Source organism: Sinohyriopsis cumingii, chromosome 15, assembly GCF_028554795.1.
Source record: "Sinohyriopsis cumingii isolate HCF-2022 chromosome 15, ASM2855479v2, whole genome shotgun sequence".
Classification (NCBI taxonomy): domain Eukaryota; kingdom Metazoa; phylum Mollusca; class Bivalvia; order Unionida; family Unionidae; genus Sinohyriopsis; species Sinohyriopsis cumingii.
In genome coordinates this window covers 2,244,813-2,268,713 of record NC_142975.1, presented here as the reverse complement: position 1 = coordinate 2,268,713, position 23,901 = coordinate 2,244,813, and the positions used below count along the sequence as shown (strand labels likewise).

Below are 23,901 nucleotides of genomic sequence, written 5' to 3'. Positions count from 1 at the left end.
GCGGTAAATTCTACAAACACAGAAACTGGTGAAAAAATAATATTTCGTTCAATATGTTCTGCTGCGAAATATTTTGATATTCACCCGCATTCAGTACAAAAAGTAGCAGAAAATATATATAAAACCGCTTTCTCAAAAAATATAAGCAGAAAATCACCTTCCAATATCAATAATTATAATCTCTACTTCGAATTATATTTATTAACTATCACTACCACCTCGAATTAATTTTTTTAATTTATGTCACAGAATTTCCCCCATACACCACTTATTTTTTTATTCATGAAAGGGAGGTAATTTTATGATCCTCGGTATATGGTCATAATTATCTACGGTTTCTAACTTACAAAAATATGCAGTTCGTGTATTTTTCTGTTCTATTCGTGAAACATTTAGAACAACACAGCACATAGACAGCATATACATTACATCTAAACTACAGAAAACCGACATTTATATGCCAGCTTACTGAGTGTAGAATCCAGCGTCTAGTCTGTATCGATCGTGGCGGGTTAATTTTAGATCTACAGTACAGGGATCCTGCATGTATTTACTCGATTACAGAAATACGTGTATATAGTGTTTGGAATTAAAAATCAGTTGCATTTTCCTTGTTCAGAGCAAAATATACATGATATATATTTGTATACGTATGTGTGATTATGTATTTGTGTGCGTATGTGTGGTTAGTTTTTTTTATCGAGTAATATTAACAACTAAATACTCCCTTGACCATATGTTCATGGATACAGATTTACGAGTGGGAAATCTCGTAATATATATTTCTCCATAGAACAGATATAGAGAGGACTGAAAATCTCGTAATAGTCATAGGAAGGATGAAAAAATCTAGCAGTTATGTTATAGGAAGGATGAAAACATCTAACAGTTAGATGTTCTATCATAGATGGCGTGGTATAGTAAATAGGAAATTCCTTAATCCAGCTTTATAAATCTAACTTGTTTGGTGAAAACGTATTTCTTGAATTCAGAATTGTATTTTGAGCGAGTATATTTGAAATTGGTTCCTTGGCTATATATTAACTTCCGAAACATATGTTTGTAACAAGATTCGATGGCTCAATCAGTATGGTATTGGACTGTGACGCTTGCGGTCCAGGATCGAATCCCCATGGATGACAGCTTGTCGGTGGTGCGCATAATTGCGATTTTTATAATAATTGGGGTACCGCAAAACCCCCGCTCAGCAAAATTCAACCACAATATCGACCGGTGGTTGATACATATTTTCGTATCACCCACGGGATTGATTATTGTGGGTGGGATTTTGCTGAGCGTATATGTTTGTACTGTCCTTGCATATATTCATTGTATATATCCATTTCATTGTATATATACATTTCCTTAATTAAGTTATATGTTTGTGCCGTCCAGTGCATAATCTGAGCTCGCTAATACACTCGATAGGGGCTCTTCATTCATTGTATATGTTGTACTGTCCTTGAAACATCCCGACGAACTCGCTAAAGACTCGATAGGGGTTCTATAGGGATAATTTTTTTATTTTAAAGATCTATATATTACATAATGAACCATGAAAATATCAATGACATTATTTCTGCTATTAAAAAATTGAAAAAAGATGGAATTAATATATCTGATGAACTAAATCCTGAAAAAATAGTTTCTGATTTTGAGATTTTACAAGAACGTAAAAACCAGGGAACACACACACTATCATCTGAATACAAGCTCATGAAACGGATTCAGGCGGCAATGTTTCAGTCGCTAGCTACCGTAGAAGATAATCAGGTGAAGGAATTCGTTCCTCTCTCTACCGCAGTAGAAAGAATTAGATCGCTGTTATCCCACGAGTACGAGGAAAAGAAAACAATTAGTACTCGCATAAGACTATTAAGAAAAATTATGTTAGCGAGTAACCCCGTTACTGGTGAAACGATCCAAAGTAATAATTCTGGTGAAAATGAAAATGAAAGTTTTGGTAACTGGGGTCCCTGTCAACGCTGACCACGTGTAGATCTTTGATCAGAAATTGATGGGCTAGAATTATGTAAAATGATCAAATTTTCAGAAAAAATAAAAAATAAAAACATATTTCAGAATAATTTTTTTTGCAAGGCTGATTAATTTGTACCAATCACCATATCAGTAATAAAAAAATATTTTATTTATTTTGAAATATTATTTTTTTTTAAGTTGATCGAATTTAATACAGCAGTAAGTCTGATCTCTGTTACAAATATTCTCGATGGAGCTCATCTAACTGTTAAGAAATCCTCGTGTCCGTGTTCATCAATCCGTGTTTTCAAGTGTATAAAAACCCTCACGTGTGGTACATTACTTTATATTTAAGATTTCACATACAGATTTATCACAAGTTCTTCTCCACGTATGTCAATTAAGCGATTAAGGTGGTCTGTGAGTTTAAAATTTATTCGTGTTAGCATATTATTGTGACACCGCAGATACACAGGATTAGTTGGTTCCTGCACGATTAAACTTCCGGGGGGAACTTGTGGTGTAAATGTATATAAAATATATCCTTGTTGAGCCTGATTTGATCTTCCGAGATCTATTTGATAACTGCCTTCGATTACGTCACAAACCAGATTGACCACGAATGTCGATGTTATATTAACGATTTCCGGAGATACGTGTCTCCCGCCGCCATGTGGATCATTATCATATCTAAGAACGGTTGGATATGGTGCTAGTTTTTTCCACGCATCGAGTATTTTAGGAAAAAACTCATCAATGACATCATTGACAGATTTTCTTAATTTATCTGGATTATAATCAGGAAATTTAAACTTTACAATGTCAGCCTCGGATATTTTGTACTTGGCTGCGAAAAATGTTCTATGATCGCCCGATGATTCAAAAACCAGGTTTATGATTCTATTATGAAAATATTCAATAGTATCAGCTATATTATTTAAAATTTCTACTCGTTTAATAATTTCTTCACGCGTAGATGTCAAATCGGACAAATATTCATGAAAAAGAATACGTAAATCAACCAGTTGTTCTACATGATCTGAATTTACCATATGAATGACATCATTGACATTCAAATCGTAAAATGAATTACCGCCATCAACGTTGTGTAAGAGCCAGTAGTACTCACCAGTTTTCTCGACACGAAATTGATCCCGTTTATCCCATACACGTTTTTCTATGTTCCACCAGAAACTTGTATAATTCATTTTAATATTATGATGAAAACTTTTCGATGATGTAAAATCATCCCGAGTTGGTTCTGGTAGTCCTTCATACACCGGGGGAATTTCAGGCCAGCCTAGTACGGATCTGATTGAAGATTGATAAATATCAACGACGTAATCGGGAGAATGTATTTCAATCGTCGAGGACAGGGTCGGTTCATAAACATTAATTGATATTTTTGCTTCTTTTCCGGTTATTGATTTTATTCTACGCTGAAATTCCTCATTGATTTGTTCGACCTCATAACTGCCAGTTGGTATTCCAACAACAACCCAGTCAGGTGTTCCGTCGGGTTTATTTTTACTAGCAATTACAAGCGAATTATTTGCTGGTGTACCATGAAATGATTTTGATCTGATATTTGGCCAGCTGTAATATACCCGTAATTGCGCTAGTGCTATTTCTTTTACTGGAATTGCAGTAGGAAAATTAACACTAAATTCAGGATTAGACGAACTTACCGAGATCATCGTTATCTTTGGCGGAGTTGTGTTGGTCACGATCTGCTGGAGTAATTCTGTCATTATTAATACTTGTATCTTTAATACCGATACCTTCGTCGTATATTTTAGTCATTATTGAAAACTTGAAATCAGATATAATTCCATCACTAAGACTCGCTGATAACAACGAGGATAATTTCGAGTATGCTACCGTCATTGTGTGTAATTTTATTATGTAATCGGATAATTTTTCGTTCGTGCAAGTACATATTTTTTTTGCGATGATATTAAGCACACCTGCAATAGTTGTTGCTGCTGAAATACAAATAGTTACAGCTGCTGGTGCCATCATTGTCAACGCTGATAATATGACACCGGTTCCAGCAACAACAGCGGATACTGAATAAACAATCACATCAACGATAACTAATCGTCGTCGATATTTTTCACTTTTACTGTATATTGATCGACTTGATCTTTTAGCGCCGCCTGCCATTCACGTGCTTGATTGTACCTGTATTGTGCACCGTCCATATATTTTTTATGCAGTAACCAATTGAGGTGTTTCAGCTACAAATTCCAAACACCACCAGTAAGATGTTGCGGTTAATTTCTCATCAGCTGCTTCCAGGATAAAAATTTCTTCGGTTCCGCTATTTAATATAACAGATACAACCCCGGAAAACCTATCGGTTCAATGACGCCATGGAAACGTTGTAAATATTTCAAATTTTGCAGCACTGAACACGGACAGCCTGTACACGCCAGTTACTGTTGCGGTATATTTGATGGTTTTATTTTGCTGCGACCATGTTGCAAATCCCGATGATACCGTGTATACGATGTTTGTGATATGTCCGGGAGTTATTCCAGCTGGAATTTTAATCAAATTGGTTTTGTTGACGATCTCAGGAATTCCCGCTACGATGTCTTGCTGTGTTTGTTTGATCGTGTCTAGGTTAGTTTTGATATCAACGAGTTTTATATCAATGGCGTGTGGAGTGCCAAAGAATTTATCGATGGATTCCTCGGTTTTTTGAAAATTTCGCCGAAATCTTCCAAAAGCGCCCACGTGAACATCATACTCGTCCCGCAGCGTGGATAGTTTTCCATCCACGTTGTCGACGTATTTTTTTGTTGCTGCGTCTTCGTCAGATGTTGGATCTCTTAAAACTACTATTTTATTTCCGTTCATGCTGAGTTCACCCGTCATTATGTCGCCGGTGTTTTTCACGCGATTAGCAACGCTTCTTGCAATTTCATTTCTAATTGTTGCTAATGATACACTTGAATCTCTGATTTTGCCGCTGTCAGTAAACACGGGAATATTATCCGTAACTGCACAGAGTACTCGTCGAACTATATCATTCCATCTGATATTGCTTGTTTTTAGTTTACCATATCGATCTTGAAAAATAACAACTTCATCTGGGTCAACTCCAGCCAGGTTCATGATATCAGCGAGGTCATCTTTAGTCGCATACTTCGACAGATCAACGTCGGATTTTATTTTCTTACTGGTAGAAGATCTTCCGTAAATATCAACCATTATAATAAGACCTGTTGTTTAAAACGCTTTACGCGCAACGAATCGGTTACTTGTATAATCATGCACAACTTTATGTGGTGGTTTGGATGATTTTTATATAGCGTCGAGTACATTAATTACTTCACGGCCGCAGATTGGCGGATCTGTCATTGTTTGTGTGGGTAGCGTTGAATACCAAACTTTATAACCAGAGGTTCTTGCGTGAAGTGGTGCAACATACTTGATAAATTCAATGGGTGGAGCTAACCCGTACGAATCAAAATAAACGATTCCACGTGGATCAACCGCGTATGATACCCAATGAGTACCGGGTCCTGAATTCGAGTCTAGATTCATAATACCTGTTTCGAGTTTGTTTGGTTGTTTCGGTAATTGATCTCGCATAAAAACACCTCTAAAGGCTTTTATTTTTAATTTTTTAGCAGCATCAAGTAAATCAAAATTTGATGCTGGAACGTCTAACGTGGAAGCCTTAGGCCTCTCCCCCAACGAGATCCTGGCAATCTTAGACCGCGTCCCTTTTTTTTGTATCCATTTCCAGTTGCTTTTTTTAGAGCCATTCCAGCAGTTGTTCCAACAGCACCTAATGCGGCTGCTTTTGCTACAGCTGGAGCAGCAGCAGCTATTAACGTTGGAATAGCCGCAAGAAGTGGAAATATACCACCGGTTTTAACCATGTCTTTGATGGCGCTCGGGGAAAGATGAAATTGAACTCCAGTTTTTGATTCCAGGGCTTTATTGAAATGTTTAATCTGATTATTTGTCAACGATAATTTGTTTGGACCACCACTAATCTGATCTCGTTTTAGTGATATCTTAGTTCCGCATTTGTTGGCGGTTTTTGATTGAAGCTTTTTTACCTGACCAGGAGTCAGAGTAACATTAACATGACTATACAACATTTTTATATAAATAATATTTTTCTGAATAATTAAAGATTTTTCACTGGTGCATCAACGACTCTCATTCGACCACTACCACCTTCAAGTAACATGGCTTTATCGCTAAGTATGACCGCGATTGCTCTGTAATCAACACCACCTGTATTTAATGTTGCTTTGAGATGTATATCAACGACAGATTGTTTTGATAGATCAAGATGTTCTAATGAAAAATAATAAATCGGATATAAAGTTCTGAAATCATGTTGCGATATTTGCAATCCAGTATCAACATTTTGATCATGTCCCATGAATGACATTAAACGATGATATGCACGTCCAATACGATTCTGTTCATAATTTAGTTGTATATTCTCTGTTGGTTCTTGTTGCCCGTTTATCCGTAAAGAAATATCTGCGTTACCTAGTTTATCAAATATCATATGAGAGCGAACTTGTGAGCCTAATCGATCATAGTTCTGAAAAGCAATAAAAATATGTCGTGGTGCAGAAACACCCTGTTGTGATGCTATATGCCATGTAAACTGACCGTTAACGTTAGTTTGCATGCTATCCGTGCTTGTTGTTAACCATGACAACAAGAATTTACCACCAGTGTCCATGAAAGAAATCAACTTTTGTTCTTCTGCGATCGTTGGAGTCATTACCGGCATCCATAGTGAAAGTTTCGATAATACTACTTTACCAGCATCACCAGCAGGTCTCCACAGAGCATCATTATCATCACCTTTTCTCACAAGAACAACCGTGTGTCTAGCTCCAAAAATAACCTTTCTAACATTTCTACAAAATCCAAAAATATGCGATAGTGGAATTGTACATGAAAATCTTCTATCGGCTCCTAGCAACATTTTTTTGCGCATTGCAAATCCCAAGTTGAAATTTTCGACAGTATTTCTAACCACTGACGCCACATCAGCATCAGTGTTATTGGCATGATTTCTTGATCGTCCTATATCATACTGATCGCTTTCAGGGTGACCAGTATTATCTTTCACAAACATCATTGTAGGACCTGCTGATCTTGTATAATCATCAGAATATCTTGCTAATCCTATTATTGTTGTAGCAACGTCTACATCTTTCTGAATCGATTCAATATTTTTTCCATCGATCATGCAAGTGGCGCTATCAAACAGTGCCATGATCCCGTTGTTGACAAAACCAACTTTTATCGCATCTGCGTAATTAGTATCGTTTGTTCTTACAATTGTACCTTCTACCTCAAGAAAAGCATCAGCGGGTAAAAAGTATCTACTTGTATCATGAACTTGTATTCCAATTCTTCCACGTTGATCTGGTGTTCGTGCATCATAAGAATAAAACTGATAATCACGTACCAATTCATCCTTAAGGACGGGTGCTTCCATGTCAAATGCTGTGTCGGATACGCGCTTGAACATTTTATTATAATTATTTTCCTCTAACACGTTGATTACCGCGTTCGGGAAATTCCACTTCCGGATATCAAACTTGAGATATTATTTCCAGATTCACCAAGTCCTTGATCTGCTAACGCTGCTAGTTTTTGATTTGCAGCTTGATTTATTATTTTACTGACATCTGCAGGCATCACCTCAGTACTTGGTAATTTTACTGGTGGTTGTCGTTTTCGTCGCAATAATCATGCTAGTCTTTCTTTGATCGCCGAGAACGCCTTACCAGCAACATTGATAATTGCACCAGGAGCTTTATCACGAACAATATCAATGGCCTTCATCGATAATTGTTTTGCAATGGGTGCTACTTTTGGAGCTATCCTTGTAAATAATCCCTGAATAACATCACCATGTCCATCTCCGTAAGTAGCTCTGTAGATTGGTAATCGTGAGTTTACCGCTCTGACCTGTACAGGTTTGCAATGATTATTATGTATTATCATCTTATTTTTATTTACCATTTATCTAACAACTAGTCATCAACAAGTTCATCGATAAGTTCTCGGTAAACTCCGATATCCATGATACCACCTTTAAATAATCGCCGACAAATATCAGATGCTTCATTAATTAATTCTGGTGAATTATTTCCGGCACGTTTTCCTCCTATGAGAACTTCTAACCATGACACGTTATTAATGATATTATCAGGACAAACAAAATTATTTCCCAGACCACTTCCCGTTGCTCCTTCTTCTTCTGATTTCTTAAATAGTCTTAAGGGTGACCTTTTTTCTGTTGTTTTCTTAAATAGACTTGAGGGTGATACTTCTTCTTCCTCACTTATTGTTCTGAGAGATTGTGATACTTTTGGTTCTTGTTGTGCAAGATACATGTCTATTTTTCTGCGATAATCATTATATACCTCATCATTGGAGTAAACTCTATCTTTATCGTAATATATACGATATATCCATTTATACCAGATTTCAGGATCACTAATACGAGCGGGACTATATTCAGGTCTTAAAAGTTTCTCTTTTTTATCCACACTTGCAACTGCAAGTTTTGATAACATATCAATATTCTCAATTTCTTTTATGAATTTGATGCCCGCCTCGGTAAATTTATTATTCGGCATAATTATTTTCCCTTCTTTTGGTTTTATTGATTCACGATCTTTCATATCACCTATCTCAGCACGAAGTTTTCCAATTTCTTCAAGTATTTCCTCACCAACAGGTGGAGGCTGAACCGCAGCTATATTAGTTGGAAGATCTCGTAAAATCTCCCCGTCTGTCTAGTTCTTCTTGCTATCTCCTCAGTCTGCGCTGCAGTTTGTCTTGATACCGGAAGAAGATCCTCTTTGATGACAGTTGTAACTTTCTTAGTAGCTGCAGTGATGGGCTTAAACAGTTTTTTAGTGTTCTCTTCATACTCAACTTGTGCTTCTTGCTGCGCTTGTAGATTTTTTCTGAATGAGTTTCTGACAGGAAGAAATTTTTTAATTGCTTCTAATCGTTCTCGAGCTATTCTTGCAGTATGAGATTCCGAATGTACCATTTTATTATAACATAATGATTTAATTAATATCAGCAGAAGGAGTGTAAATTTAATTAAAAAGATATCATTCATATAATGAACAACTGTGCGTGGTTGCGTCAAGGAACCACTAACAAATGTGATAAAAAATGCCGTGGAGAATATTGCAAAGTACATAATTATCTTATAAAGAAAAATCCGCATGCTGGTCCACGAAGTTGTGTTGGATGTAACAACAGCGTTAGAGGATTATATCAGATTTGCAAAAATTGCGGTGGAGATCGATACAGAAGTTTGATGATATATTATAAACACAGAAAGAACATAAATCCAAAAATAGAAAAACCACTATCGGAACTTGAATATTACTTGAAACATAGAACAAATAAAGATGAAACAAATAAAGATGAAACAGATGAGGAGAAACGACAGCGAGAACGCGTTGAGAAATATTCATCAAACTTGGTATGGTGGTAAATTTACATAAATTAATAGCAGCAGAGAGGGTACCTACCAACATTGGTCGTCAAAAAAATAAACAAAAAAATAAATAAACACGTAGAATACTTTATTTTTTCAGCTACTATTTCGAATTAAGGTTTTATTAGTATAATCGGCCATTACAGAAATAAAACATCTCAAGGAAAGGTTCATTTGTAAAAATCTGGACCTTTCTACGAGATGATTTTATTTTGTTTTATTTTGTTTTGTCGGAATTCTATGGTCTGTTCACCCTCTCTGCTGCTCGGACTCAAAAAGAGATTTGATTACGTTTTCTGTACAGTCTAATGTTCCAAATCAATTACTGCAAATATCCGGTCATAAATACATTACAGTAAATGTGTGTTTATTCATCTAGTAATCTTCTTTTGATAAAAAAATATCGCAACAATGTAATGCTTAGTTGTGAAGTAGAATTTCAAGGTAAACACTGGCACTATGTTGTGTAGGCCAACTCAAACAGGTACTGTGCAACGTATCAAGTAATGTGACATCACACGCATTGAGCATTTTGTGTTGACAAATGGTTTTGACTTTTGCAAAATGTTCTGTTGATTTGGATGGATGCTTATTCTTTGATTTATAGTTAGCAAAAATATATAATAAACTTTTACTATTTCAACTTTGTTTAGGACTATTTTTTAAGCACAACATATGAAAGGTACAGCGTCTGTCAGAATGAACGAAATTATTCATTCTTCTTTCTATCTAAATAATTTCCACTGGCAAAAACACTGTGTGGTAAAAAGAATCTCAAATGAGTAATGATTTAATATTAAATTTATGAAACTCGTTAAATAATGTCCGGCTTTTGCGAGCCAAGGCTTGACATTATTCACCTAGCTTCATACATTCATTATAAAATCATTACCCATTTGAGATTCTCTCTCTCTCTCTCTCTCTCTCTCTCTCTCTCTATATATATATATATATATATATATATATATATATATATATATATATATATATATATATATATATATATGTATATATATATACTTTCTACAAGCACTGGATAGCAGAGATTACATCATCAGCGCCAGACGGAAGATGGTATTACGTGAACAACATATATAATACGTATCCTCCAGTGATGAGCTACACTTTTCAAGTCACGTATGCTGGCCAGACGCCTCCAACGGGTTACTGCTACACCTTATTACATAGCGTCACAACAACGTCACCGACGTTAATAGTGTCACGTGCACTGGAGTCTTCAGCGACTAAAGAGCTTCACTCAAGTTTGGTTAATGTGCCCAATAGTAAGTGACAAATGGTACATAGCTATTCTTTCAGGCCGAATAATAAAAGTGAGGGCTTGGGTATTTACAATAGGCCTCATGCGTCCTTCTGCATGTAGCAAGAATTGACTATATTCGATTACCCTCCCAACAGTTTGTACCCCTCTACAGATTTTAGACACAAAAAATATCAAGGATATAAAAGTTTGTAATTTCATTTATCAATTTATAATTTCTTACCTGATTGGTGTCAGGGGGTCCCTAACACTGTCTTCACAATAACAATATTTTTTAATTACTAAAATCTTCTTTCTTAAATTATTCATGCTTTGGTTTCATATTGTGGATTTGTTTCTCTTATGTTAAATATGAATGGATAATGCAAAATTATCATTTTATTCTGTTTCAAATTATATATTAGACATACACTTAGGAACAAAAGAACAAGAAGCTTATTATTATTAATACCGTGTAAGAGTCTTATGGTCATAATTAGTACAATTAATACCATGTAAGAGTCTTATGGTCATAATTAATACCATGTAAGAGTTTTATAGTCATAATTAGTAATGTGTAAGAGTTTTATGGTCATAATTAATACCGTGTAAGAGTCTTATGGTCATAATTAATACCGTGTTAAGAGTCTTATGGTCATAGTTAGTACCGTGTAAGAGTCTTATGGTCATAATGAATACCGTGTAAGAGTCTTATGGTCATACTTAATACCGTGTAAGAGTCTTATGGTCATAAGTAATACCGTGTAAGAGTCTTGTGGTCATAATTAATACCGTGTAAGAGTCTTATGGTCATAAGTAATACCGTGTAAGAGTTTTATGGTCATAATTAGTACCGTGTAAGAGTCTTATGGTCATAATTAATACCGTGTAAGAGTCTTATGGTCATAATTAATACTGTGCAAGAGCCTTATGGTCATAATTAATACCGTGTAAGAGTCTTATAGTCATAATTAGTAACGTGTAAGAGTTTTATGGTCATAATTAATACCGTGTAAGAGTCTTATGGTCATAATTAATACCGTGTAAGAGTCTTATGGTCATAATTAATACCGTGTAAGAGTCTTATGGTCATAATTAATACCGTGTAAGAGTCTTATGGTCATAATGAATACCATGTAAGAGTCTTATGGTCATAATGAATACTGTGTAAGAGTCTTATGGTCATAATTAATACCGTGTAAGAGTCTTATGGTCATAATGAATACCGTGTAAGAGTCTTATGGTCATAATGAATACCGTGTAAGAGTCTTATGGTCATACTTAATACCGTGTAAGAGTCTTATGGTCATAAGTACTACCGTGTAAGAGTCTTATGGTCATAAGTAATACCGTGTAAGAGTCTTATGGTCATAATTAGTACAGTTAATACCGTGTAAGAGTCTTATGGTCATAATTAATACCGTGTTAAGAGTCTTATGGTCATAATTAGTACCGTGTAAGAGTTTTATGGTCATAATGAATACCGTGTAAGAGTTTTATGGTCATAATTAATACCGTGTAAGAGTCTTATGGTCATAATAAATACTGTGTAAGAGTCTTATGGTCATAATTAATACTGTGTAAGAGTCTTATGGTCATAATTAATACCGTGTAAGAGTCTTATGGTCATAATTAATACCGTGTAAGAGTCTTATGGTCATAATGAATACTGTGTAAGAGTCTTATGGTCATAATGAATACCGTGTAAGAGTCTTATGGTCATAATCAATACCGTGTAAGAGTCTTATGGTCATAATCAATACCGTGTAAGAGTCTTATGGTAATAATGAATACCGTGTAAGAGTCTTATGGTAATAATGAATACCGTGTAAGAGTCTTATGGTCATACTGAATACCGTGTAAGAGTCTTATGGTCATAATTAATACCGTGTAAGAGTCTTATTGTCATAATTAGTACCGTGTAAGAGTCTTATGGTCATAATTAGTACCGTGTAAGAGTCTTATGGTCATAATAATACCTTGTAAGAGTCTTATGGTCAGAATTAATACCGTGTAAGAGCTTTATGGTCATAATTAGTACCGTGTAAGAGTTTTATGGTCATAAGTAATACCGTGTAAGACTCTTATGGTCATAATTAATACCGTGTAAGAGTTGTATGGTCATAATGAATACCATGTAAGAGTCTTATGGTCATAATTAATACCGTGTAAGAGTCTTATGGTCATAATTAATACCGTGTAAGAATTTTATGGTCATAATTTAAACCGTGTAAGAGTCTTATAGTCATAATTAGTAACGTGTAAGAGTTTTATGGTCATAATTAATACCGTGTAAGAGCCTTATGGTCATAAGTAATACAGTGTAAGAGTCTTATGGTCATAATGAATACCATGTAAGAGTCTTATGGTCATAATGAATACCGTGTAAGAGTCTTATGGTCATAATTAATACCGTGTAAGAGTCTTATGGTCATAATGAATACCCTGTAAGAGTCTTATGGTCATACTGAATACCGTGTAAGAGTCTTATGGTTATAATTAATACCGTGTAAGAGTCTTAAGGTCATAATTAATACCGTGTAAGAGTCCTATGGTCATAAGTAATACCATGTAAGAGTCTTATGGTCATAGGTAATACCGTGTAAGAGTCTTATGGTCATAATTAATACCGCGTAAGAGTCTTATGGTCATAAGTAATACCGTGTAAGTCTTATGGTCATAATTAGTACCGTGTAAGAGTCTTATGGTCATAATAAATACTGTGTAAGAGTCTTATGGTCATAATTAGTACCGTGTAAGAGTCTTATGGTCATAATTAGTACATTGTAAGAGTCTTATGGTCATAATTAGTACCTTGTAAGAGTCTTATGGTCATAATTAATACTGTGTAAGAGCCTTATGGTCATAATTGGTACCGTGTAAGAGTCTTATGGTCATAAGTAATACCGTGTAAGAGTCTTATGGTCATAAGTAATACCGTGTAAGAGTTTTATGGTCATAATTAATACCGTGTAAGAGTCTTATAGTCATAATTAGTAACGTGTAAGAGTTTTATGGTCATAATTAATACTGTGTAAGAGTCTTATGGTCATAATGAATACCGTGTAAGAGTCTTATGGTCATAATGAATACCGTGTAAGAGTCTTATGGTCATAATTAATACCGTGTAAGAGTCTTATGGTAATAATGAATACCGTGTAAGAGTCTTATGGTCATACTGAATACCGTGTAAGAGTCTTATGGTCATAATTAATACCGTGTAAGAGTCTTATTGTCATAATTAGTACCGTGTAAGAGTCTTATGGTCATAATTAGTACCGTGTAAGAGTCTTATGGTCATAATAATACCTTGTAAGAGTCTTATGGTCAGAATTAATACCGTGTAAGAGCCTTATGGTCATAATTAGTACCGTGTAAGAGTTTTATGGTCATAAGTAATACCGTGTAAGACTATTATGGTCATAATTAATACCGTGTAAGAGTTGTATGGTCATAATGAATACCATGTAAGAGTCTTATGGTTATAATTAATACCGTGTAAGAGTCTTATGGTCATAATTAATACCGTGTAAGAATTTTATGGTCATAATTTAAACCGTGTAAGAGTCTTATAGTCATAATTAGTAACGTGTAAGAGTTTTATGGTCATAATTAATACCGTGTAAGAGCCTTATGGTCATAAGTAATACAGTGTAAGAGTCTTATGGTCAGAATGAATACCATGTAAGAGTCTTATGGTCATAATGAATACCGTGTAAGAGTCTTATGGTCATAATTAATACCGTGTAAGAGTCTTATGGTCATAATGAATACCCTGTAAGAGTCTTATGGTCATACTGAATACCGTGTAAGAGTCTTATGGTTATAATTAATACCGTGTAAGAGTCTTAAGGTCATAATTAATACAGTGTGAGAGTCCTATGGTCATAAGTAATACCATGTAAGAGTCTTATGGTCATAGGTAATACCGTGTAAGAGTCTTATGGTCATAATTAATACCGCGTAAGAGTCTTATGGTCATAAGTAATACCGTGTAAGTCTTATGGTCATAATTAGTACCGTGTAAGAGTCTTATGGTCATAATAAATACTGTGTAAGAGTCTTATGGTCATAATTAGTACCGTGTAAGAGTCTTATGGTCATAATTAGTACATTGTAAGAGTCTTATGGTCATAATTAGTACCTTGTAAGAGTCTTATGGTCATAATTAATACTGTGTAAGAGCCTTATGGTCATAATTGGTACCGTGTAAGAGTCTTATGGTCATAAGTAATACCGTGTAAGAGTCTTATGGTCATAAGTAATACCGTGTAAGAGTTTTATGGTCATAATTAGTACCGTGTAAGAGTCTTATAGTCATAATTAATACCGCGTAAGAGTCTTATGGTCATAATTAATACCGTGTAAGAGTTTTATGGTCATAATTAATACCGTGTAAGAGTCTTATAGTCATAATTAGTAACGTGTAAGAGTTTTATGGTCATAATTAATACTGTGTAAGAGTCTTATGGTCATAATGAATACCGTGTAAGAGTCTTATGGTCATAATGAATACCGTGTAAGAGTCTTATGGTCATAATTAATACCGTGCAAGAGTCTTATGGTCATAATGAATACCGTGTAAGATTCTTATGGTCATAATTTCCACGGTAAGTAATGTAGCATTATAATGAATCTTTATCTCGTTATGAGAGTCATTTTGTTTAAAGCGATCGCCTTTAACAATTACTACATCTTACCTCTGTCCACATGAGATCGGGTCTTGGAATCGGCCAATATGGGTATGCGACAAAGTTTGCCAGTCACTTCTGTTGGTCAGTGATTCTTACTGGGGTTTTCCCGGGTTCTTCCTCAATCATTTATAGTGAATGACATGTACAGCTATCGTGTGCTGAAAAATGGCGTTAAACGCACAACACTACCATTATTGCCTTTCAAAGGCATCGAATACCAAATGCAGTAGCAAAGTACAATAATCAATGCCAAAAAGAAAACGTGTATGTTCCAGTGAGATTAAAATCGACCTTAGCCTGCCCTGAATTGTTAGGTTAAGGCCGAAAATAGGATTAATACTCAAAACTAACTCTACCGGGTAGTTAACAAATCTTTAGCAAACATTCACACTTGTGATAAGTGACATCTAGGATATTTGCCCATACAAAATGACTTTTCTACAGTATTTTGAGTCGTTATAAACCATAGCTATCCCTAAAAATCAATCTGCCCCATAGAGCAATTACTGTAATACACATGGTTGCCAGAAGCTAACATTTAGTGTCTTGGGGTATCCGACACATGGAAATATTCACCAATATTATATATAAAATGAATCTCGACCCCGTTCTAATTATACTAGAAATAACGACTTAGAATTTCCACATTAAAAAAAATGATATATTAAAATGTTAAGCAAAACGCACATGACTTGTCGTAACTGTTATCATATAAATGATGTTTCATACTCAAACATGAAACATTATATGTATTTGAATCAGGAAATTCTTAGTCATTTTTTCTCAGTCTAATTAAAGCATATTAATTCCTGCTGTTATGTATACTATGTGTGATAACTTTCACCATTACGTTTGGATTAACAATTATATCAAATTTAATGTTAGATGATATTCCCAGTTATCAACGTCTTTACCTGAGTACCAAAGAATATGACCTAGATCACATATTATTTATTCAATACGATTGATGATGCTACTTTTAACTACAGTCACGCTCTGATAAAGTCCATCTTATTTTTTTGCCATAAAAAGATCTGGCCAACTTCCGGCGAATAACCCCATTCCTTGGAAAGGTGATTCCGCTCTTTACGACGCAGGAGATAACGAGGAAGATTTAACTGGAGGACGGATTCACGGTAGGTGTATGTATATATGTATGTATGTATGTATGTATGTATGTATGTATGTATGTATGCCATATTTGGGTCCCAAGTTCAAAGGCCAAGGTCATGGAAAGTGAACCAATGAAAATATTATGATAACAGTTTCTTAAAATATAAATACAAAATATAAAAACTGTCTCAGATACTATCGTCATGCCCTAGGCATAGTCGTAAAGATAACGAGAAGAGAGAGCTTAACTCTGTGTTTCGTTTCCTTCGCGGGCGTCAGTTTATGCAGCACAGATTACATTTCCATATAGGTCACCTAGACACATCTTGTGTAGACAACGATACATACCACAGTCATATCACTACCATTAGGTCAAGGTCTCGATATATACCACTGTAACTGTAACTGTCTTGCCCGTTTCCTTTTCCGTGTATTATATATTGAGTAACTGAAGACATTTCTTGAAACTTTATTAGAAAATACATAATGACTGAACAATGCGTGACGTACTACAGTTGTACATTCACCTCATGATCAAGGTCAGGACAATAGAAAATGTAACTCTTTGATCTGTTTCCATGTCCAACATGAAATTTTTAAACAAGAACATATATTTTGTATGATATGCTCAAGCTACCAGATAAATCAGTTAATTCCCTTGCTGCAGTCATCAGTGTATCTTCATGATACAACTTAAATTCTTTTATAAACATATCACCTCACTATGAATAGCATCGATTTGTATCAAAAGAGACTGATGGCTGTAATCTATATTCCCTCTTGTTGACAGCAATTGTAAAATTTCATGTCAATTTTGTAACTCCTGCCTATTTGTTGTTCTACCCCAATTTTCGAAGGGGCGAACTTTTATTTCTTTCACGTATGTTTAAAATTGGTTTGTTTCTTACAATTTGTGTAAATAAACATGACTTGTATATCAGTCATGATAGCGATCGCATTAAGTTAACTCTCATTCAAAAACAACCGTCTGCAACAGTTCTTCTAAGGTTTTGTTGTCAATAAGTTCAGATACTTTTAAAGTCCAACACCCTATGCTGGATATTATTTCTACCATAAATCAGTAGGGAAGAGGACTGGCTCTCTTAGTCGACTTTGCCAGTTTCCATGAGTAAATTATGACCAGATTATATATATATATATATATATATATATATATATATATATATATATATATATATATATATATATATATATATATATATATATATAGATATATATATATATTCTTTTTCTTTATATCTTTTGGCAGTATTCTGAACTGAAAAATATTTAACTTTAGTCTCTGGTGGCTGCTACCTACTCTTTTGGCAGCCTTTGTTGTAGTTGTCTGATGTCATTGTTTCAACCAAAGTGCAATCAGAGTTCGTACTTAGTTGGGCAGAAGAAAGACTGCAGATATTTAGAAATACATTATGTACTGTCAAGTACCTTTGTTATTTGCAATTTACTATAAAAGTTTTCATAGTATTGCTACGCCAATTAGCACAGCAAAAATATTATATGTCAACAGTCTAACAAAAGTTTTCAAAACGCTCGACCCGCTGACTTTGTTGTGATGACTTGCTAAGGTCAATACGATATCTAAGTCTCGATTGTAATTTAAGAAAGGGAAATTTCTTTGTACAGTTATATGAACCTGTGTTCTGAAAAACGACAAATTGACCATTCCATTGGATCTCTTCCATTGTCAAATCTTCAGCTTCAGAAACGTGTGGTGTCTCCATGTTGTTGGGTCTTCCGTTTCGGAAAAAAAAGAAGTAAATTATTCCACACAATTTCTAATGCCTAATTGTAAGTGGTCGGTTTTTAAAAACGCTGGAACTTATAAAATTTGTATGTACTAGAGCAACACGGGGCAGGGATGGTCACCCTCTTTATTCCTTCATAGCTATGTTCGCTTGTGATTTAGACAATGTATTGCGATGCCTAACTCTTGGCCGGAACAGATCTGTTTGGTGAGAGCGCCAAAACAAACCCCAGATTTGTAGCTTAAGCATTGCTAAGCAGAATGTAACATATCTGTCTTAAAGACCATTACAACAAGAGAGTGATGAAGTATTTTAGCATTTTGAATTTGTTATCAAATCTTTATTCTAAATTTCAGGTATTATTGACTACTTGATGAGGAAGTCAAGATAAATCCTGGCTGTGCCCACATGGTCTGGGGTCGTTAGTGGCATTGTACGCATTGGCCATATAAACGTTAATGAAACTGTCTTAAATACATAACTTTCGTCTTTTTTGTCCATCATATTTACTTTCTTTTCTTCGAAATGCTTTGTAATATTGATTTATTCTATATTGCTATAATCATGATATGCAGAGAATTAAATATTCGTTTGTTACAAACCGGGTTTTAAACATTTCAAGCCTATAGGACTTCGTGCTATATTTATTCTTCTGCTTCTGAAACTTTCACATCGACTGTAACACCGATCACACACACACACACACACACACACTCACACACACACACACACACACACTCGCACACACTCAGAGATCGAAGCAGTGACCCATAAACAACAAAGTGATGATGTTTGATATTTTGTTTGGATGTCTCCTGCTGACAAAAATAAGTCATGACAATGACCGGAGATTTGATTCGCATTATAAAAACCAAATAATCAAAAATACACTTTTAACAAAGGTTATTTATCAAATGGACAATCGAATCGTTTCTTGCCACTGGATGGGATCATTCAATCCAAGAATTAGAAGACATGCACAGTTGTTGTTGTTGTTCTAGGATCTAACGCCATTTTTCAGCACAAGATAGGCTATACATGGCGGCCAGTATAACTGGTGGAGGAAGAACCCTGTAAAACCCAGGGAAAAACCACCGACCCACGAGAAGCTACTGGCAGGCTTTCCCACGTGACATGCACAGAGAAGTGTTAAAGATAACTTTGTATTCGACTAATGCACAGCGAGCGACCCAAATGGAAGACAATGTGGTTAAATGTCAACTTGATGAAGTGAAATTGCACTGGAAAGGATATCCACCTGGCTTTATTTCTTGGATTACTGCTTCACAAGACGTCTTCAGTAAAAATAAAAAGAAGTGACCATCGTGTCCTTAAACACGGCATCTCCATCTTCACCTTAGTCTTCCTTCAGGAACTACAAAAACATTCTCTGTTGGTGCCCTGTGGAGAACTTATTCCTGAAATTTTAACCATCTTTCTCAGCCAAATCTGCGTTGTGTCATTGGAGCAGCAATTGCAAATTTGAGTTTGCAACAATGAGACAAGCAATTGTGGACACTTTTGCTCAGTATCTGTATTATTTATCTTCTTCCCAGTCCATTCCCTGAAATATACTACTAATGGTAACAATACCAGCAGCCTTGATCTCAGCGCGAGTCACCATTCCTCCAGTCACATATATACTCTTGACAGTAACAAAAACAATAACTGTACTCTTGCGGTCAACGCTAGTCACCGCAACAATTCTTCCGTCAGTGCAACAACACCACTCTTTTAGAACATTTGGAAAATCATTCTCCTTTCACATCGAAAGACTTCACCAAAACCAGAAACTTATTTTGTTTAACCTTATCGAGTTACATTTCTATGTATGTGTTTCCCAACATGTATTTACTGTCTGACAGCATTTAAGAACTACTAAGAAACGCTAAGAGCTCTAGAAATCAATACGTTTTAGATACTGATACGAAAATCTTTTGCAAAGCACTTTAATTAAAGTTTAAAAAATGTATATGGTATACGGATATAAACCTATCCTAAACACAGTCGTCTTAGTGAGCGGCTCGCATTTCAGAGAGATTTCCTTGTGTATTTTCTTCCCCACCGATAAGAACAAAAAGTTTATCCTTTCTGCAGTATGATACTGAGCCAGAGGTGACCTATCACTGTTAGGAATATTGCATAGTCCATATGATACTGAGTCAGAGGTGACATATTACTGTTAGGAATATTGCATAGTCCGTATGATACTGAGTCAGAGGTGACATATCACTGTTAGGAATATTGCATAGTCCGTATGATACTGAGTCAGAGGTGACATATCACTGTTAGGAATATTGCATAGTCCGTATGACACTGAGTCAGAGGTGACATATCACTGTTAGGAATATTGCATAGTCCGGATGATACTGAGTCAGAGGTGACATATCACTGTTAGGAATATTGCACAGTCCGTATGATACTGAGTCAGAGGTGACATATCACTGTTAGGAATATTGTATAGTCCATATGATACTGAGTCAGAGGTGACATATCACTGTTAGGAATATTGCATAGTGCGTATGACACTGAGTCAGAGGTGACATATTACTGTTAGGAATATTGCATAGTCTGCATCATGTCAATATTTAATTACAAGACTTCTAAATACCCGTAAGAATCACTGTCATGCTTATAAGAAAGTCTTTGGTCAATACTTAATTACAAGACTTCTAAATACCCGTAAGAATCACTATCATGCTTATAAGAAAGTCTTTGGTCAATATTTAATTACAAGACTTCTAAATACCCGTAAGAATCACTATCATGCTTATAAGAAAGTCTTTGGTCAATATTTAATAACAAGACTTCTAAATACCCGTAAGAATCACTATCATGCTTATAAGAAAGTCTTTGGTCAATATTTAATTACAAGACTTCTAAATACCCGTAAGAATCGCTATCATGCTTATAAGAAAGTCATTGGTCAATATTTAATTACAAGACTTCTAAATACCCATAAGAATCGCTATCATGCTTATAAGAAAGTCATTGGTCAATATTTAATTACAAGACTTCTAAGTACCCGTAAGAATCACTATCATGCTTATAAGAAAGCCATTGATCAATATTTAATTACAAGATTTCTAAATACCCATAAGAATCACTATCATGTTTATAAGAAAGCCATTGGTCAATATTTAATTACAAGACTTCTAAGTACCCGTAAGAATCACTATCATGCTTATAAGAAAGCCATTGATCAATATTTAATTACAAGATTTCTAAATACCCATAAGAATCACTATCATGTTTATAAGAAAGCCATTGGTCAATATTTAATTACAAGACTTCTAAGTACCCGTAAGAATCACTATCATGCTTAAAAGAAAGTCTTTGCGAGTTTAATGACGACTTTAAACCATAAATTAATCAGAATGGTAAAGTTCATCGGCAATCACAGAGCTACGGTTGCTATTTAAAGTGAACGGTTCTGTCCACAGCTTTCTGTTTTGCCATATATATTCTACCAGATTTCACCAGTTTTCTTCTGGTTTGGCTTTTTGGCGACACCTTGCATTCTTCTAATAGTATATGTACCATCAGAGGAGATAACAATCTCTGGTTTCTCTTCTCTTGTTTCAGCACTCAGGAATTTCTTAAAGTAAACCCGTTTGTCCTCTTCAGACTTGGTGTGCCATAAAGCCGATTATATTTACTAAATCTTGGAACCAAACTTAGGTTTCCAGAACCGTAGAAAGGCCGCAGCATATATATCGTCTGCAGTCTTACAACTTTGTGTAACTGTAGAATAAGATCATTAGCTTTCCTTGGGGTCCATTTTACAGCAAGCTTGGGGTCCATTTTACAGCAAGTTTCAATTTGTGGTTCATAGACTCAGCACTGTTATTTGTCTACAGTTCGTCTCTCTTGCTGATGCAGTGGTCGGCAATTTTTCTTTCTACATATTGTTCAATGGTTGAAGAAAGTCATCCTGTTCATATCTCAGTCATCAAATTCAATGCTATCATTTGCATAGGCCACTCCAGTAGGGTCAAATATCTCATTGATAATTCCTTATCCTTCATTTGAAGTTACTGGCATTCTGTCAGTCATTAGTTGCTTAAGATATCTTTGATATGCTTAGTACAGAGTTTCCTTCTGGCTTCTGGGAATATCATGTCAATGACATTTGTCAATGTTTTCTCGTCATCAGAGGCTATAAACATTTTGATTTTGCTTATATCAATGTCTAAGGTACCCTTTAGGTGTGAAAAGAATCTGTATGAAAAGGTTTCTCCATCCCATTGTAGCATTAAAGGGCCCAACAGGATTGGAGGATCCTTGGATTCTCTTCTGATAACTTTGTAGCTCTTTATTGTCAAATGACATGATCCAAGATTAAAAGTTATATCGATACAGACCACCCCATCATTTGACTGGTGGAAGGATCTGAAATCTGTTAAATGATCTTCTTTGCAGAGAAATTGATTGATTTGGCTAGGTCTCTGGAATGTATAATTACTGGAACAAAGGGATTTGTGTAGAGAAGCTGAATCACAACTAATACTTCGTCAGCTTCATTTATTCTACCTTTTTACCTCCCCTTTCTGATCTCATTGCTTTATCCTATAATTCCGAAACTGTTCTGTATTCTTGGAAAAATTGTAGAATTATTTAGCTCCTGTATTAGTTTTTCATATGTTCTATTGCATATGTAGCAACTTCATCAACGATATCTTCAGATATGGAACACTCGTCTTCAATGTCTAACATACCATACTTTGGAGAATCACTGTTGCCCATATAAAGGTTTTCGTGATCAGGGTGTTGAGCCAATGAGTCAAATAATTCTTCTGTCCCTCAAATGCTTCTAGATGTTTTGAGTAAACCTGTTTATTGTTACAGCCACTTAAAGCATGAGAACACATTTTATTTCTCAATTTCAGCGAGTATAAAATCAGGCAAGGATTGAGTTATTTCAGTCTGGGACATATTTCTCTTTTCGTTCGTAGTAGTAGCATGCTTTTTCTTTTAAATTTTTTCTTTCAAAACATCAATGTTATTAATGATAAGTTAAAATCCATAAAAAAATAATCAATATTTGAATAGGCTATTTTTGTACTCGACAGAACAGATACTGCAATATTCTGGATCATATAAATGAATGGGTTTTTAATGATCATCAGTTTAACTAGGAACCTCAGGCCGAAAAAGACCATTACAATACATGTATATGATGAAACAACGACCATTAAAACACATGCATATGGTGAAACAACGACCATTACAAATACATTAATATGATAAACAACGAGAACTCGCTTTTCAAGGCACGGTAAAAATATTCGCGATTATGAAATTGCTGAAATGAATATCATGGTATCCGTTGTTTTCACGTGATGTCACAAAACGTGTGTACTTCCATATCAGCCATTTTGAGTCCCTAGCCACGCAAACCGGCACCTAATAACATTGTTCTTCTAGCATATTTCCGAATGCAAGTCCCAGTTTTATGCGTAAAAATATAATAACACATCACATTCTGTTGTGCATGTCAACCGCACGAGACCGAATGCGTGAAGTAAATGTCCTTATCGACAGTTAAATCAGATTAATATCTTG

General features: G+C 35.1%; 1 protein-coding gene across 1 annotated transcript in view; it reads left to right on the top strand.

Annotated features, from left to right (window-relative positions):
- The window catches only part of LOC149781122 (uncharacterized), an 86,379-nt gene extending 67,417 nt beyond the window's left edge, over positions 1-18,962 (top strand). The window contains exons 9-11 of the mRNA XM_089935230.1: positions 10,533-10,785; positions 16,487-16,590; positions 18,693-18,962. Coding sequence (XP_089791356.1) covers positions 10,533-10,785; positions 16,487-16,572 — 339 coding nt within the window. The 3' untranslated portion in view covers positions 16,573-16,590; positions 18,693-18,962. The remainder of the gene's footprint in view (positions 1-10,532; positions 10,786-16,486; positions 16,591-18,692) is intronic.
- Positions 18,963-23,901: the final 4,939 nt, after the last annotated feature.